Source organism: Panicum virgatum, chromosome 6K (genome assembly GCF_016808335.1).
Source record: "Panicum virgatum strain AP13 chromosome 6K, P.virgatum_v5, whole genome shotgun sequence".
NCBI lineage: Eukaryota > Viridiplantae > Streptophyta > Magnoliopsida > Poales > Poaceae > Panicum > Panicum virgatum.
Genome location: NC_053141.1, coordinates 30864022 through 30878037, shown reverse-complemented (window position 1 = coordinate 30878037; position 14016 = coordinate 30864022). Strand labels below are relative to the sequence as shown.

General features: G+C 45.3%; 4 protein-coding genes and 1 long non-coding RNA gene across 6 annotated transcripts; 3 read left to right on the top strand and 2 right to left on the bottom strand.

Annotated features, from left to right (window-relative positions):
- The first annotated feature begins 762 nt into the window (after positions 1–762).
- LOC120712214 lies at positions 763–5983 on the top strand. The gene is made up of 6 exons (XR_005690757.1): positions 763–927; positions 4790–4838; positions 4942–5021; positions 5111–5260; positions 5466–5537; positions 5627–5983. It is a non-coding gene; the product is annotated as an uncharacterized LOC120712214 (long non-coding RNA).
- LOC120712213 (DNA (cytosine-5)-methyltransferase 1B-like) lies at positions 3374–4787 on the bottom strand. The gene is made up of 4 exons (XM_039997935.1): positions 4552–4787; positions 4309–4470; positions 3995–4213; positions 3374–3900 (listed from the first exon to the last, which is right to left on the bottom strand). The coding sequence occupies exons 1-4, from the start codon at positions 4609–4611 to the stop codon at positions 3739–3741; spliced, it is 603 nt and encodes a 200-aa protein (XP_039853869.1). The 5' UTR covers positions 4612–4787; the 3' UTR covers positions 3374–3738.
- Positions 5984–6147: 164 nt separating the features above from the next.
- Positions 6148–9171, top strand: LOC120713379. Its single transcript, XM_039999360.1, has 5 exons — positions 6148–6204; positions 6774–6861; positions 6956–7915; positions 8000–8269; positions 8390–9171. Exons 1-5 carry the CDS (start codon positions 6148–6150, stop codon positions 9169–9171), a joined length of 2157 nt encoding a protein of 718 aa, XP_039855294.1.
- Positions 9172–9789: 618 nt separating this feature from the next.
- Positions 9790–11420, top strand: LOC120713378 (ATP-dependent DNA helicase PIF1-like). Its single transcript, XM_039999359.1, has 2 exons — positions 9790–10587; positions 10629–11420. The coding sequence occupies exons 1-2, from the start codon at positions 9790–9792 to the stop codon at positions 11418–11420; spliced, it is 1590 nt and encodes a 529-aa protein (XP_039855293.1).
- A 268-nt stretch (positions 11421–11688) lies between these two features.
- On the bottom strand, positions 11689–13649 carry LOC120712212 (UDP-glycosyltransferase 73C4-like). Of its 2 annotated transcripts, none has more exons than XM_039997934.1 (2): positions 12120–13649; positions 11689–11888 (listed from the first exon to the last, which is right to left on the bottom strand). In XM_039997934.1, the coding sequence occupies exon 1, from the start codon at positions 13582–13584 to the stop codon at positions 12127–12129; it is 1458 nt and encodes a 485-aa protein (XP_039853868.1). In that variant the 5' UTR covers positions 13585–13649; the 3' UTR covers positions 11689–11888; positions 12120–12126. The 2 variants fall into 2 exon arrangements, with proteins under 2 accessions (XP_039853868.1, XP_039853867.1); XM_039997933.1 differs by having other exon boundaries at positions 11689–11885.
- Positions 13650–14016: the final 367 nt, after the last annotated feature.

The following is a 14016-nucleotide window of genomic DNA, read 5'->3' as shown; positions in this document are numbered from 1 at the left end:
ATCTAGCTTTGTATTTGTATCTAACAACACAATGACTATATATATTATATAATTTACATACACTTGCAATATTGCAATTACTTCGGATAATTATGCTCTAGGTTTGGTGATGGTGGAGAGTAATGCCGCAAGAAATCCTCAAAATCAAAAGGATGCTCTTCGCTGGGGACGGCTGCGCGAGCTGTCCGAGGGGCACGTGGCCCGTGAAATCCTCTCCTGCGCTGGGGAGGAATCATTCTTTAATTTACTCAATGGCGTAGCCGTGAGTGATCTACATATGCAATCAAGTTATGGTTCTCAACTTCTGAAACTCAAATTAAAGTGCTAACAATTGGATACTCATAAAAAAGAAGTAACTTAATGTGATGATATCTGAGCACAGAATACTAATTATTATACCAATAAAAAATTGTAAACATCCTATTATCACTCATTTTCCATCAACTTCCATTGCAATCTATACTTCAAAATGGAAGCCTCCCCCACCCGCCGCGCATCGCTCTCTCATATGTGTCTGCCCCAGCTGCCTGTGTCCGCCGGCTGCGAATAAAAAAAAACCGCGCGCGCGCCTTCCGAGTAAAGAAAACCGCGCCCACCCCATCTATCCCACTCAGCGCACCTCGCCTCGCGAGTAGTTTCGGCCGCCGCTCCCGCAACGTCCCGCCCGCCGCGGCCCGGCCGCCGCGCCGTCGACCCGGCAACGCCGATCCGTCCCTTGACCTTTCGACGGACGCGCCGGAGGCGCCGGACGCGGCGACGCTCGACCCCGCCCGCTGCGCCGTCCACACGCCACGCGACCCCGCCCGCCGCGCCGTACGCGCCACCGGACGGACCAGGGCAGCACGCCTCCCTCCCCTCCGGCGCCCTCACCCTGCACCGCACCTCGACTTCTCCCGGCGGCTGCTCGTCCGTCGCCCGTTCCCTTTGGTGAATCTGCCTCGCTTCTCCCTGATCCTCCGTCCTCCTGTCCTCAGCCAAGCCGGGTCGACTCTCCTCTGGCCTCGCAATCGGCGCCAAATGGCTCGTGATGAATTTGCTCCTCGAGTACAAACTAATTCGATGAGAGACTATGGCGAAGCTAGACTGAAATGGAGGGGGTGCGACAATAATAAAGAGAAAAAGATATATTTACTAAAATAAAGAAGTCTATAATAATATTTGTTTTGGCTTGGCTTTGCGTGAAAAAAATAATATTTACATAAGCAAAATTAATCAGTTGACTTCATATCTTCAAAGATGTCCATGATCCAATGGCCTGAAAAAATAAACAAATAACTTACGACTCAATTTTTATTTTTTTTCATGAAGGAACAATGATTCAATGATAAAATATAATACATCACCTTCAATCTTCATCATCAAATCAACGACCTTGCATTTTCATGAAGCAGCGAACTACTGCCTCATTGGTGACTTTCTCAATATAGCAAATAAGGCTATTGCTCATGTATGAATCACCAATACGATTGCGTAAATATGTTTTCACAATCTTCATGACTGAGAAACACCTCTCCACTGTAGCTGTAGCGTATACTAGTACAAGTTTTAAAAGTCGATAAACCATTGGATAGCGCTCATGTTTTCCGGTCGCTAATATTTTTTGAGAAAGCTCAGCAATAGTTTGCATGTTGGAGAACCTATCGTCATCTCTCACATCAGATATGTAGAGGCCAAGCTCATGGCTAAGGTCCCTCAAATTTCCAGAATCAAAATCATGTGGATAAAACTTTGCTAAGCTCATCAGCTTTTCCATATTGAAATCATAAAATGAGTCTCTTGGACTAAAAGCAGCAGAGCAAACAAGCAATTCTGAGCTCGTCTCATTGAAGCGACCATCAAGCTCTTGAAGTAGCCAATCAATAACATCATTAAAACAATCTACCCGATAGTAGTGGTTGTTTGTTATTCCAGATTTGTGCCTCCGCTTCTTTGGATCAATATATTCATCTTCCCTCGGCCTACAATAGTACACAATTCTAATAAATGTAAATATTTCTCTAATACAGTCTGCATAAAAAAATCAATTAGGGCTTTCAAGTTTTAAATTGTATGTAATAAACTAGTTTAATTGACTAATTTAGAAAGAAGTAGGCGAATTAAAAAAGCTAGTTATTCCCTGACCTTGGTACTTGCTGGATGCATCGGCCGTCGGTGGCGATTTGTCGAAGGGAGGCTGCAGTCGGCAGTCCTGTAGATTGCCATCGGGGAGTAGCAGCGATCTGCGGATCTTCCCTCGGCCTCGTGTCGCGCCGCTTGAGTTGTGCAAAGACACGAGGAGGCGAGGAGCCGAGGAGCCAGAGGGCCGGCGCGGACGGCATTAGACACGGAAGAACCGAGGAAAAAACAAAGACGAGCGGACGAGAGTCGGGAGACGAGCAGGCTTGCAGCGCCTAGGTCCTGGCTGCTGGCCTGCTGCTATGCTTCCATGGGCTGCCGTGGCTTCTAGCTGGGCTGGGGGGTGTAGGATACTGGGCCTTGAGGGGTGCATATAGGGCCAAATGTTGAGAGCTATAACTGGTTTTTCTTTTTTTGGGGGGTGCAGCTGCACCCACGGGCCACTATGTGGCTTCGCCCTGAGAGTTAGCCAGTTAAAAGTGGGATTTAGAGGTTCTTGGTCCCGTGGATAATCAAATTAGTTTGGTACTTCTCTCGAGTCTTTTTCATGGAAGGGAGCTACTTCTCTCGAGTAAGTACAGTCCAGAGGATTTACAAATAGGCAAGCATACCAGTACATAGTTGGTTTATGATAGTAGATGTATGGACTACACCAACCTCTCTTTCTAGCCATTAACGATAAGAAAAGGAAATATCGTGGGGGCATGTCAAAGCCATACATCTATAATAAATAGGTTAAGAAAGGCATATACCCTCGGGTAGGGCACCATGTGTTTCTGATTTGGAAGGTAGGGGCAATTGATTGGTCTACTGAAATTATCGAAACACTAAGAGAATGTCATGTGACCAATTCTATTCTCCTTCCTGTATATGCAGTAAGAAAATTTTATTGGTGGAGCTTTTCAGTTTCACATAGAACAATCATTCTGCACTGTTGAGCATCTAGCAGCTAGCATAAGCTCCTATTCGTTATCAAGCTGCCATCAAATAAGTCTTTCTCTATTGCCTGCATGAACAATCAGAAAATAGCTCAGTTTCTTTGGGTTTGTTGGGTTTATCAAACTGGTCCCCCGGAGCATAGAAATACTCCCTTGCATCAGTTTCAGGAAAAGTTTATGCTTGATACAGGCATTAGTTATTTATAACAACGTTGTCTCAAAACTGGATCAGATGAGGGCCAAAAGCCAACCTAATGATTTTACTATAGCTGTTTCTCTATGTTTTCTAGAATTTTATGCATTGGGACATGCCCTACGTCAAGGAATGAGAAACAGATGGACATGTACTCAAAAAACCTAGCTCTAAGATCAGAAAGAAAAAGACCACAGTGCTCATATGAGTGTGGCAACTGAAAAGACAATGAATTTGAGGTACTATTAAATACCTCTACCCTGAATCAGGGTAGCAATCAACACTTATCTAGCATATACACTCTGGGGGGGTTCACACGACTAGGATAAAACCGCAACCAATTCGCATAGTTACACAGTACATATTACTCTGTTCTTTGCTATTTCTAAGTTAGGACGACCTCAGCGCTTAGCTCCATGGGTCAGCGGAGGAATGCTTCTCATAAGGTAGGACAACCTCAGCGCTTAGCTTCACAGGTCACCAGAGTACTTCTCATGGTGCAGCCGCAGTCACACCAGCCACCTGACACTTGGCGTCAACGGCTTCCTTCAGCTTCCTGCCAAGCGCGTAGGCAAGAGGCGGGGGTACAGCATTGCCATTCTGCCTGTGCTTGCTCTGAATGTTGCCTGCAAATTCATACCTGTCAGGGAAGCCCTGCACAGCCCCAGATTCAATCGTGTTAAACAGGTGTAATCCTGAGGGTCAGTCATTCCTTTGCAAAAATGGAGATCAATGTCCAGCAGTGTACCTGAGACCGGGCGCATTCACGGACTGTGATGATCCTGTCCTGTTCAGGGTGGAAGCACATGCCGACCTTGCCCATTGGCTGCGGATCTGTGACAGATGTGGGGAAGCTGCCCTCCCAGTCCAGCCTCCCGTACAGACCCTTCCACTGATTGTGTCTCTTGGCAGTGTTCGGCAGGCACCAAGGTATCAGGTCTGCCATCTGCCCATTTGACAGTTTCACCTGTGAGCATAGCAAGAGAGTTAGCATTCCATTGACAGCAGGAAGGTGTCCAGCCACAGAAATAGAGGAGATGCAACAATAGAGTTTAGAACAACCTTCTCATCAGGCAGGTCATGCCAGTCACAACCTGGTCGTTTTGGAATGTGTTGGCACTTTATGAGGTTCAGCTCATTCATCTCCTTGGATATGTGATCATTCAGTGCCATCATATTCCCTCTAATCTTTTTCTGGAACCAAGACACAGGCTCACCTCCATACTGCACAAGATAACAGGGAGCTCATTTAGCATATAACTCTCAGAAAGAAAACAAAAATGGATGGGTTGGAGCAGTAGTTACCTCAAGAGTGAGTTTGCTGGCACCATTTTCCACTTTAGGAAGATCCCCAATTGTATCCATTTTTTGCCTGCTTCATCATAAGTTGAAATCTGTCAAAAACAATTCATATTTTATTCATTTTGTTGATAAGGTTATACCAGTTCTCTTTATAAGCAAAGGGATAATCGTTCCTGTTTTGCAAATACTGGTGTATAGCATTTCATTTGTCGCGGAAATGACCGGTGTCTAACATTTGCAGCTCTTGGCAAGGACTGATCGATCGCATCATTATTTGAGAAACAACAACTGTAAGTTTACTCCATGGTTCTTTTTGATCAACTATTTGTGTTTCAGAACATAATCATACGGATATTGCATTTGTTAATAATACTATAAACCTTGTGTTTCCAGCAAAGTCCGAGAAAAGAATTCCATGGAGAAAAACTGTTCTCGCGCTCCATTTGACGATTTGACAAACCACAACAATGGAGGTAACTAATGAATAAACATGATCATGGGGGTTAATTGCATTCGAAAGATGGAAGCATTGAATATGAATGTTCTGCTATTTACACCGCAGGGGCTGAGAGCGCACCCAATTCACAGTCAACAAACAATGATAATAAGCAACGTAAGCGAGAAAGGGAGAGAGCAAGGTATGCAGCAATGTCTCACGAGGAGAAGAATGCAAGAAATCTCAGACTGCGTGAAGCGCGTCAAAAAAAGAAAGGTGATGGATGGATTACGTATTTGTGGTGTTGCAGATACATTGCCTTGTAATCTGGATGGGTCAAAATCTCATGGTTTGATGCCAATTAGTTGCATCTTTTTAAATCTCTTATCTGCTTTGTGCCGTGAACTAATGTATTTTACTTGTATTTACTATACCATTGAATGCGGCTAATTTTAGTTTTTTCATTATTTGTGATTTTTAGAAGATCAGAATCTCATGGAAACAAACTGTGTTCGTGCTCCATTTGGCGATTTGACAAACCACACTAATGGAGGTAACCAATGAATAACATGATAGGGGGGAGTAATTGTATTAGAAAAACAATCGCGCCTACTATATATGTTCTAATACTTACAACGTCAGGGGCTGAAAGTGCACACAATTCACCATCAGCAAACAATGATAATATGCGCCGTAAGCGAGAAAGGGAGAGGGCAAGGTATGCAACAAAGTCACAAGAAGAGAAGAATGCAAGAAATCTGAGGCTGCGTGAAGCGCATCGAAAAAAGAAAGGTGCTAGATGCATTCCGAAATTGTGGTGTTATAAATACATTATCTGTAGTCTGGATGGGTCAAGATTTCAGGGTTTTTACAAATTAGCTGGACGTTTTAATACTTCTACCTGCTTTGTAATATTTTTCTCATGTATTTCTATTTTGGTTTTAGAGTATGTGTGCTTGTCATGATATGAGTAAAAGAATACGAGTTTCTTGCATTCCATTTGGTGAACCAGAATTTAGGTTGAGTTTTACTATATATTCTTATGTTTGTACAATCTACTATTTGTAGATTAGGCTGTTGCATTGAATGGTGAAAATGTTCATCCTACTAAAAGAAGACGAAATGAGTTGACAAAGAATAGACGGCAGCCTCACTCCATTGCCATGGAGAATCTACATTATGTCCCTGAAATTTTGGATCCAGCTAAGGATGGTGCAAAAGTAAGTGCAATCGATGTGACTATACCCTAGTTCGACTGGACACCAGTCGACTGGACGCCAATCTACATACCACCACCACCACGTGAAGAACAATCACCTGATCTTGAGGCTCCAGAAATGCTTGCTGGCCGCTTAAACCATAGGTATCATGTTACGCACGGAGAAAGACATTCATTGTTAACACGTCGGAATCGACATTTTGCGTCAAAAATGGCAAGAAAATCTTGTCGGACGGTAGATGAAGATCAAGGCGTTTATGAAGACAATGAGGAAGAAGTCAGTTTACCGCAACCCCCGACTCAATCGGCAAATACTATGGAAGGTAGTTACAATTACTATATTTTCATGCTGATACATGTATTCTAACTTAAAACCTATCTTAACCAAAAATTGTGTTACATGTTTTATAGATGATCTTGACCAAAGCAAACCAAAATATACAGGTGATCCAGCATGTACAAATAGTATAGATGATGGTAATTTCTTTATTTTCTTAGATTAATATTATTATTTCTTTCGCACATGACATCATTCATTTCATTAACCTGTGTGCCTAACTCACAACCGAGGATGATTGCGCCGAGGATGATTGTGATGAGGACGTGATATTCGAGGAGGATGACAAGGAGTTTGAAGGATACCTCTTTGCAGGCCAAGGTACATATGTTTCCATATGAAGACAAATTCCAAGATGCTTTAATAGCATCGCTAAATATGTCTAACACGTTACTACTTAAATACTCCACTTTAGATAACGACACCGAAGAGGAAGTCCCACTCCACGATGCAGATGATGACTCTGGTTCAATCCCAGATGTATCTGATCCGTACGACGCAGTGTATGCCAATATGCCTGAGGATACCCATATGTTGGAGCCTGTTGAGAACTGCCCGGAATGCAACGCGAAGAAGTTTGAGTTCGAGCCCCCCGAATTCTGCTGCCGCAGTGGGAAGATTGAGCTATCCACACCTGATACACCACCCGAGCTCATGAGGCTGTGGTCAAGTTCAGATGCTGATGCTAGGCACTTTCGTGCTAATAGCAGATTTTTCAATGGGCATTTCTCATTCACTTCACTGTATTGTCAGCTTGATCGTATCACCACCAATATGAGGACTGCTGGGGTATACACATTTCGTGCGCATGGCCAAATTTACCATAACATTATGTCGTTTGGTAAAGAAGATGGTAAGGAACCTAGACACCTGGAACTTTACTTCTATGATGACGACCCGAGCCTTGAGTATCGTTTCCAGAAGTGCCGGAAGAAGTGCGTAGAGATGGATAAGGAGGTGATTCAGAAGTTGGTTGACATCATGAGTGGCAATCCGTACTCTGAACATCTCAGGAGTTTCGGGCAGAATGAAAATCTTCATGACTATCACATGGAATTGAACCTTGATCAGCGGTTAGACCAGAGAACATATAACACACCGCTCACATCCAAAGTGGCTGCTGTATGGGTAGAAGGGAGCGAGCGTCGAGGTCAATTCGAGCATAGTGTTCTCCAGCAAGGGAAGGATAGGTCTATACATGGCATCCGGTCATATCATGGGTGCTACGATGCACTTTCGTACCCTCTGTTTTTTCCAAGAGGTGAACTGGGATGGCACAGCATGATTCCAAAGGCAAGTGTTACTATGGAAGAAGTGAATGACGCTCGTGAGATACGCAGACAACGTGGGCAAGGTAATGGTGATGATGATCTAGGTAATTTATTTTGACATAACTCATGCAGTGTATCTCGCAGGACGTGCAATCATGGTCACTAATATAATATTTTTGTATGTGCAGATTCTGCCGGAAATTTATGTGTGTCTATACGTGATTACTACTGCTACAATTTTCATATGCGGCCAGGAATATTTAACCCAATATTGCATGGCAAGCGTCTTTTTCAGCAGTTTGCTGTGGACACATACGTCAAGATCGAGAGCTCTCGTTTAGATTACATCCGTAATAACCAGGATCAGATAAGGGCTGATCTATACCAGGGTCTTCTTGTTGACAGTCTTCATGCCAGCGAGGGTCGAGCAGATTTAGTTGGCAAGCGTACTGTGCTGGGTACGTCATTCATCGGAGGGCCTCGGGATATGAGGCGGCGGTACATGGATGCTATGGCATTGGTGCGAAAGTATGGTAGACCTGATATATTTCTCACGATGACCTGCAATCCTAATTGAGATGAGATCAGGAGTTCACTTTACCTGGGCCAGACACCACAGGATCGTCCAGATCTCATCGCCCGGGTCTTCAGGGCAAAACTTGAGGAGTTGAAGAAAAGTTTGCTCGAAGATCACATCCTTGGAGAGGTCCAGGCCTATGTATATGTCGTTGAGTTCCAAAAGAGGGGATTGCCGCATGCCCATTGGTTGCTTATAATGCGCAACAAGTTCAAACTCACGTGCCCCGAGCAGTATGACCTTCTTATATCAGCCGAACTACCGAATAAGAAGAAGTACCCGGAGCTGTACAAGATGGTCACCAAGCATATGATGCATGGGCCGTGCGGTTTGCTAAATATGAATTGCCCGTGCACGAAGAGTCGTGGGTCATGCAAGAACCACTACCCGCGCCCTTTCTGTGAGGCCACCTCGCAGGGCAAGAATTCTTATCCCGTTTATAGGCGACGTGATGACGGGCGTAAGGAAAAAATCCGGGGCCATGAGCTGGACAATCAATGGGTCGTCCCTTACAACCCTTACCTACTGCGGTTGTTCAACTGCCACATCAATGTTGAGGCATGCGGGAGCATTAAGTCTGTGAAATATTTGTTCAAATACATATACAAGGGGCATGACCGAGCGTCCGTGGCTGTGAGAGAATCTGATAAGGAGGACGAAAAGGGAAACATCGACGAGATCAAGCAATACAGAGAAGCCAGGTGGGTTACACCTCCAGAGGCGCTATGGAGGAAATACAGATTTGACTTGAGTAAGGTCCATCCGCCCGTGAAGCAGCTGTAGCTTCATCTTCCTGATATGCACATGGTCTCATTCCATCAACGCCAGAAGATCAAAGATGTGGTTAACCGTCCAGGGGTCGAACAGTCAATGCTGACGGCGTACTTCGAGGCAAATAGGTTACACGATAAAGCTCATGGAATCCTCTACCATGACTTCCCAGAGCATTTTACTTGGCAATCTAATGGAAAGTTCTGGCAGTGGAGAAAATATAAAAATCGTGGCCAAGTTGGTAGAATTGTCTCGGCTCATCCGGCTGAAGGTGAACACTACTATCTTCGTGTTCTCTTAAATCACATCACCGGTGCTACCTCATATCAGCATTTGAGGACGGTGGACGGTGTGTTGCAGCCGACATTTCGAGAGGCTGCAGAATAAAGGGGTTTGATCGAAGAAGATACCACACTTGATGATTGCCTTACAGAAGCCACAATGTACCAGATGCCGTCCTCACTGCGAAGGCTATTTGCAACGATTTTGGTATTCTGCGAGCCAAGTGATGTGTTCGGGCTATAGGAGAAACATCTAGATGCAATGTCAGAGGTCTACCGACGCAACTGTCCTTCCCCCACGGCCGTGGAACAAATGGTGCTGATTGAACTTAGAAATATGTTGCAATCGATGGGGAAGGACATAAAGTCATTCCCACTACCCGATATCGATGACACCTATGACACAGCAAGCGGTATCCCACGTGAGATCTTTGAGGAGGCAAGCATAGCTCCCAGTGTGGATGATGTGGCATTGTCTGAGTCCTTGAACAGCGAGCAGAGGGCTGCATATGATGAGATCATGGCCGCGATTGACACGGATGAGGGCGGCTTGTTCTTTGTGGATGGACCTGGCTGCACTGGGAAGACTTTTCTTTACAGGGCCCTGCTCGCTAGAGTACGTAGTGAGAACAAGCTTGCTGTGGTGACAGCTACATCTGGTGTTGCCGCCTCCATCATGCCTGGTGGAAGAACCGCCCACTCATGCTTCAAAATACCACTTACTATTGAGGATGGTGGATTATGTAGCTTCACGAAACAAAGTGGTACTGCAAAGCTGCTGCGGGGAACATCTCTTATAATTTGGGATGAGGCTACAATGACAAAGAGGCAAGTGGTGGAGGCTCTTGACAAAAGCTTGAGAGATATAATGGATCGGCCGGAGCTGCCGTTTGGTGGGAAGACTGTTGTTTTCGGTGGAGATTTCAGACAGGTCATCCCTGTTGTTCGGAAGGGGTCGAGGGCTCAAATAGTCGATGCTTCGCTGCGGAGGTCGTACCTTTGGGATTGGATTCGGCATCTAAAGTTGGTGCGCAACATGCGGGCACATAGCGACCCATGGTTTGCATATTATCTCTTGCGCATTGGTGGTGGAACAGAGGAGGTAAACGGTGATGGAGATGTATATGCGTGCCTTATACTGGAGATGGTAAGGATGTTGATAGATTGATTGAATGCATATTCCCAAAGCTGAATGAGAACATGGCAAGTAGAGACTACATCACTTCGAGAGCGATTTTGTCAACAAGAAATGAGCGGGTGGATATGATTAATATGAAGATGATCAGTAGTTTTCGAGGGGACAAGATGGTTTATCATAGCTTCGACTCTGCAATTGATGATCCACATAACTATTACCCCTCGGAGTTTCTTAACACCTTGACCCCTAATGGTTTACCTCCACATGTGCTAAAGCTTAAGATCGGCTGCCCAATCATATTGCTTAGAAATATCAACCCTGCGAATGGACTCTGCAACGGAACTAGACTGGTGGTACGAGGATTCGCAAAGAACTCAATCAACGCTGAAATTGTATTCGGCCAGTATGCTGGAAAGCGGGTTTTTCTCCCTCGAATACCCTTATGCCCATCAGATGATGAGATGTTCCCATTCCAGTTCAAGAGGAAGCAATTTCCTATTAGGCTCAGCTTTGCCATGACGGTTAACAAGGCACAAGGGCAAACTATTCCCAATGTAGGGGTGTACTTGCCCGAACCCGTGTTCTCACATGGTCAGTTGTATGTTGCGCTATCTAGAGCAACTGCCAGATCAAACATTAAGATCCTCGCACTACCACGTAATGCTGACAAAGGCGACGAGGAAGATGAAAAGAAGGATAAGAAGAAATCCCAGAAGAAGGGCAAGAGAAAACAAAGGGTGAAGCAGAGGGAAAAAATATTGGATAATGAGAAGAAAAAGACACCGATAAGAAATGGTATGTACACAAAGAATATTGTGTACAAGGAGATTCTATTGCTATAAATGATGTAATATTAACATGCTTATGTGTCTGCAGCTCGAGATGTCATAGTCCAGCCATGCATGTAATTCTACCTATCGAGTCTGCTAATTCTTGAATACTTTTCTATTGATGGTATTGCATATCCCGTCCAACGTTATTTGTTGGCAGATTTGCATCTTTTTATAATTAAATTTTTAGCTCAGACTGTTGGTATTCGGTTGGTTATTTGATTTGCATCGTGATTTGTCCTTGTATACTCTTTTTCCGAGTTAAAAAAATCGACTCCCGTAGCAATGCATGGGCATTCAACTAGTTTATTAAAATTACAAATACATATCATCTCTGAGATGTCTGCTCGCAGACACATTTTGCAGTGAACCGGTTGCGGGACAACAACTTTTATTCTTGAAACACCATGTGGCATCTATAGGTAGCCACCTCCCCCCTCTTCATGAAATTAATCCTTGCGTTCCACCTGGATTCTCCTGCTGCCATACTTCAGATTAGTCATAAAATCCAAATTAACCTTAAGTACAAAATGCTCTAGATATATGAAGGTTAAAGGATGAGCCTCCCCTGCAGCACGGCAGAGGAACTCATCCCACTAATTTGTGGGCCCTGTGTTCGGTGGAACCCGCCGGTAAGTAGGACTAGTGCATGTATAAGGAGGATGGAAGTACCATCCACAGTGATACTTAAAGAGAACAAGTTGTACTTACAATGTATTCATGACGTTGTAGGCCCTCTTGCTGCTATAAAATCATCAATAAGCTGATGCAGATCACGGTTAGAGGTTCCGCCTTCTGCAATAGCCGCATGAGCCTTTGGAGAGAGTTCCATTGCCCTCCTCCTCGCGGCTTCCGCAGCACCTCCATGCTCCATGAACTTGGCAATAGATTGCGCAATGTCCTTAGCAGGGATCACATCATGCTCTGCATACCTCGTGCTACGCCGCCCAGCGCCCTCCGGCCACAGGCGCTCCCCGATTTGTAGCACATGAGTCACAAACCTCTCAGTGAGGAACTGCTCGTACACCATGGGCCATGTCAGAACAGGCACGCCGACCGCAATTGTCTCCAGGACGGAGTTCCACCCGCATTGCGTCACGAAAGCCCCCAGCGCTGGGTGCTGGAGTATATCGGTTTGTGGTGCCCAACCCTTGAAAACCATGCCTCTGCTCCCAACACGATCTTTCCACCCTACCGGTGGCTCCCATGTTTTAACCCTGACAACCCACAAGAACGGCACACCAGAGGCTTCTAGCCCGAGGGCTAGCTCATCAAGTTGAGCCTCCGAAAAGTTTGTCAGGCTGCCGAAGCACAGGTATACAACGGAGTGGGCAGGCTTTGTGTCCATCCAATCCAGGCAAGCTGATCTGCCAGCAGCACCGGCTCTTGCTGGTGGTGACATGGGCAGTGAAAGCGGGCCAACACAGTAGGTTCGCTTCACATAGCCGCTGTGCTCGTGGCTCTCACAGTACTCATGCTCAAGATCAAAGAAAGTGTTGGAGATAAAGCCACAACTCTTAAGCAACATCATGAAGTGAGCACCTGCGCTCGGGTCAAATACCGGTGGGTTCCTCAAAAACTCTGATAGCTCGGTAACTGGCATACTTATTTCTGGACCGGGGATCTGAGGAATGGTCACCGAACTACCAGCAGGGGTGTCCTTAACATTGCCGCTTAAGGCAAGGCGCCACGTAGCTAGCGTCGAGAAAATACCCACGACATTGAAAAGAACACAGGGGATCCCAAGTTCGGCGGCAATACCAGCGTTCCACCGGAAGAAGTGCAGGTCGCTGACGATGGCGTCAGGGGAGCTCTCCCTGACGAGACTCTCCTGAGCCGGCCTGAGCAGCGCCTCATCAGTGGCTGCTATCTCGAGCCGCCATGAGTCCGCGGCTGAGACGGTGGACATGTTCTCGACCCCTGGTGGGAGGCCGTCCACCGCTGGGAAGGCGTAGGTGGCGACGTCGACGCTGGCATGGCTCGGCTCACGCCTTGCAAGGGCTGACCGAACAATGGGGGCGTTTGCCGGGGTTACGGCGACGACGACCTCGACATCGTCCGGCCTAACTGCGGCGAGGTGGAAGGCAAGGTCTGTCAAGGGGAGGATGTGGCTGGTGGCGAAGAAGGGCATCACAAGGATGCGCAGCTTCTTGCTCTGCTTTGCAGCTGAAGCCATTGTATTATGCGGTGGCCTTTGGCTTGAGAAGGTTTTTTTTGATGGTGTAGGAGCCGTGGCCTTAAATATGCCGATGGTGGGAAATCAATGCTAGCTGGCCATAGCTTTAAATATACATTTGTTGACCGGTGAGATGCTTCCTCGTGAATAGGAGTATCTTTTAGGCCTTGTTTAGTTTCTTTCAAAATTTTAAAATTTTACAAAATTTCTCATCACATCGAATTTTTCAATACATGCATGAATTATTAAATATAGCTAAATAAAATAACTAATTACACAGTTTATCTGTAATTTGCGAGATGAATCTTTTGAGTATAGTTAATCCATGATGACACAATAATTACCAAATACAAACGAAATTGCTACAATGTTTTATATCCAAAAGTTTTTTCATCTAAATAAGGCCTTAAATACAATAATAATGCATGCAAC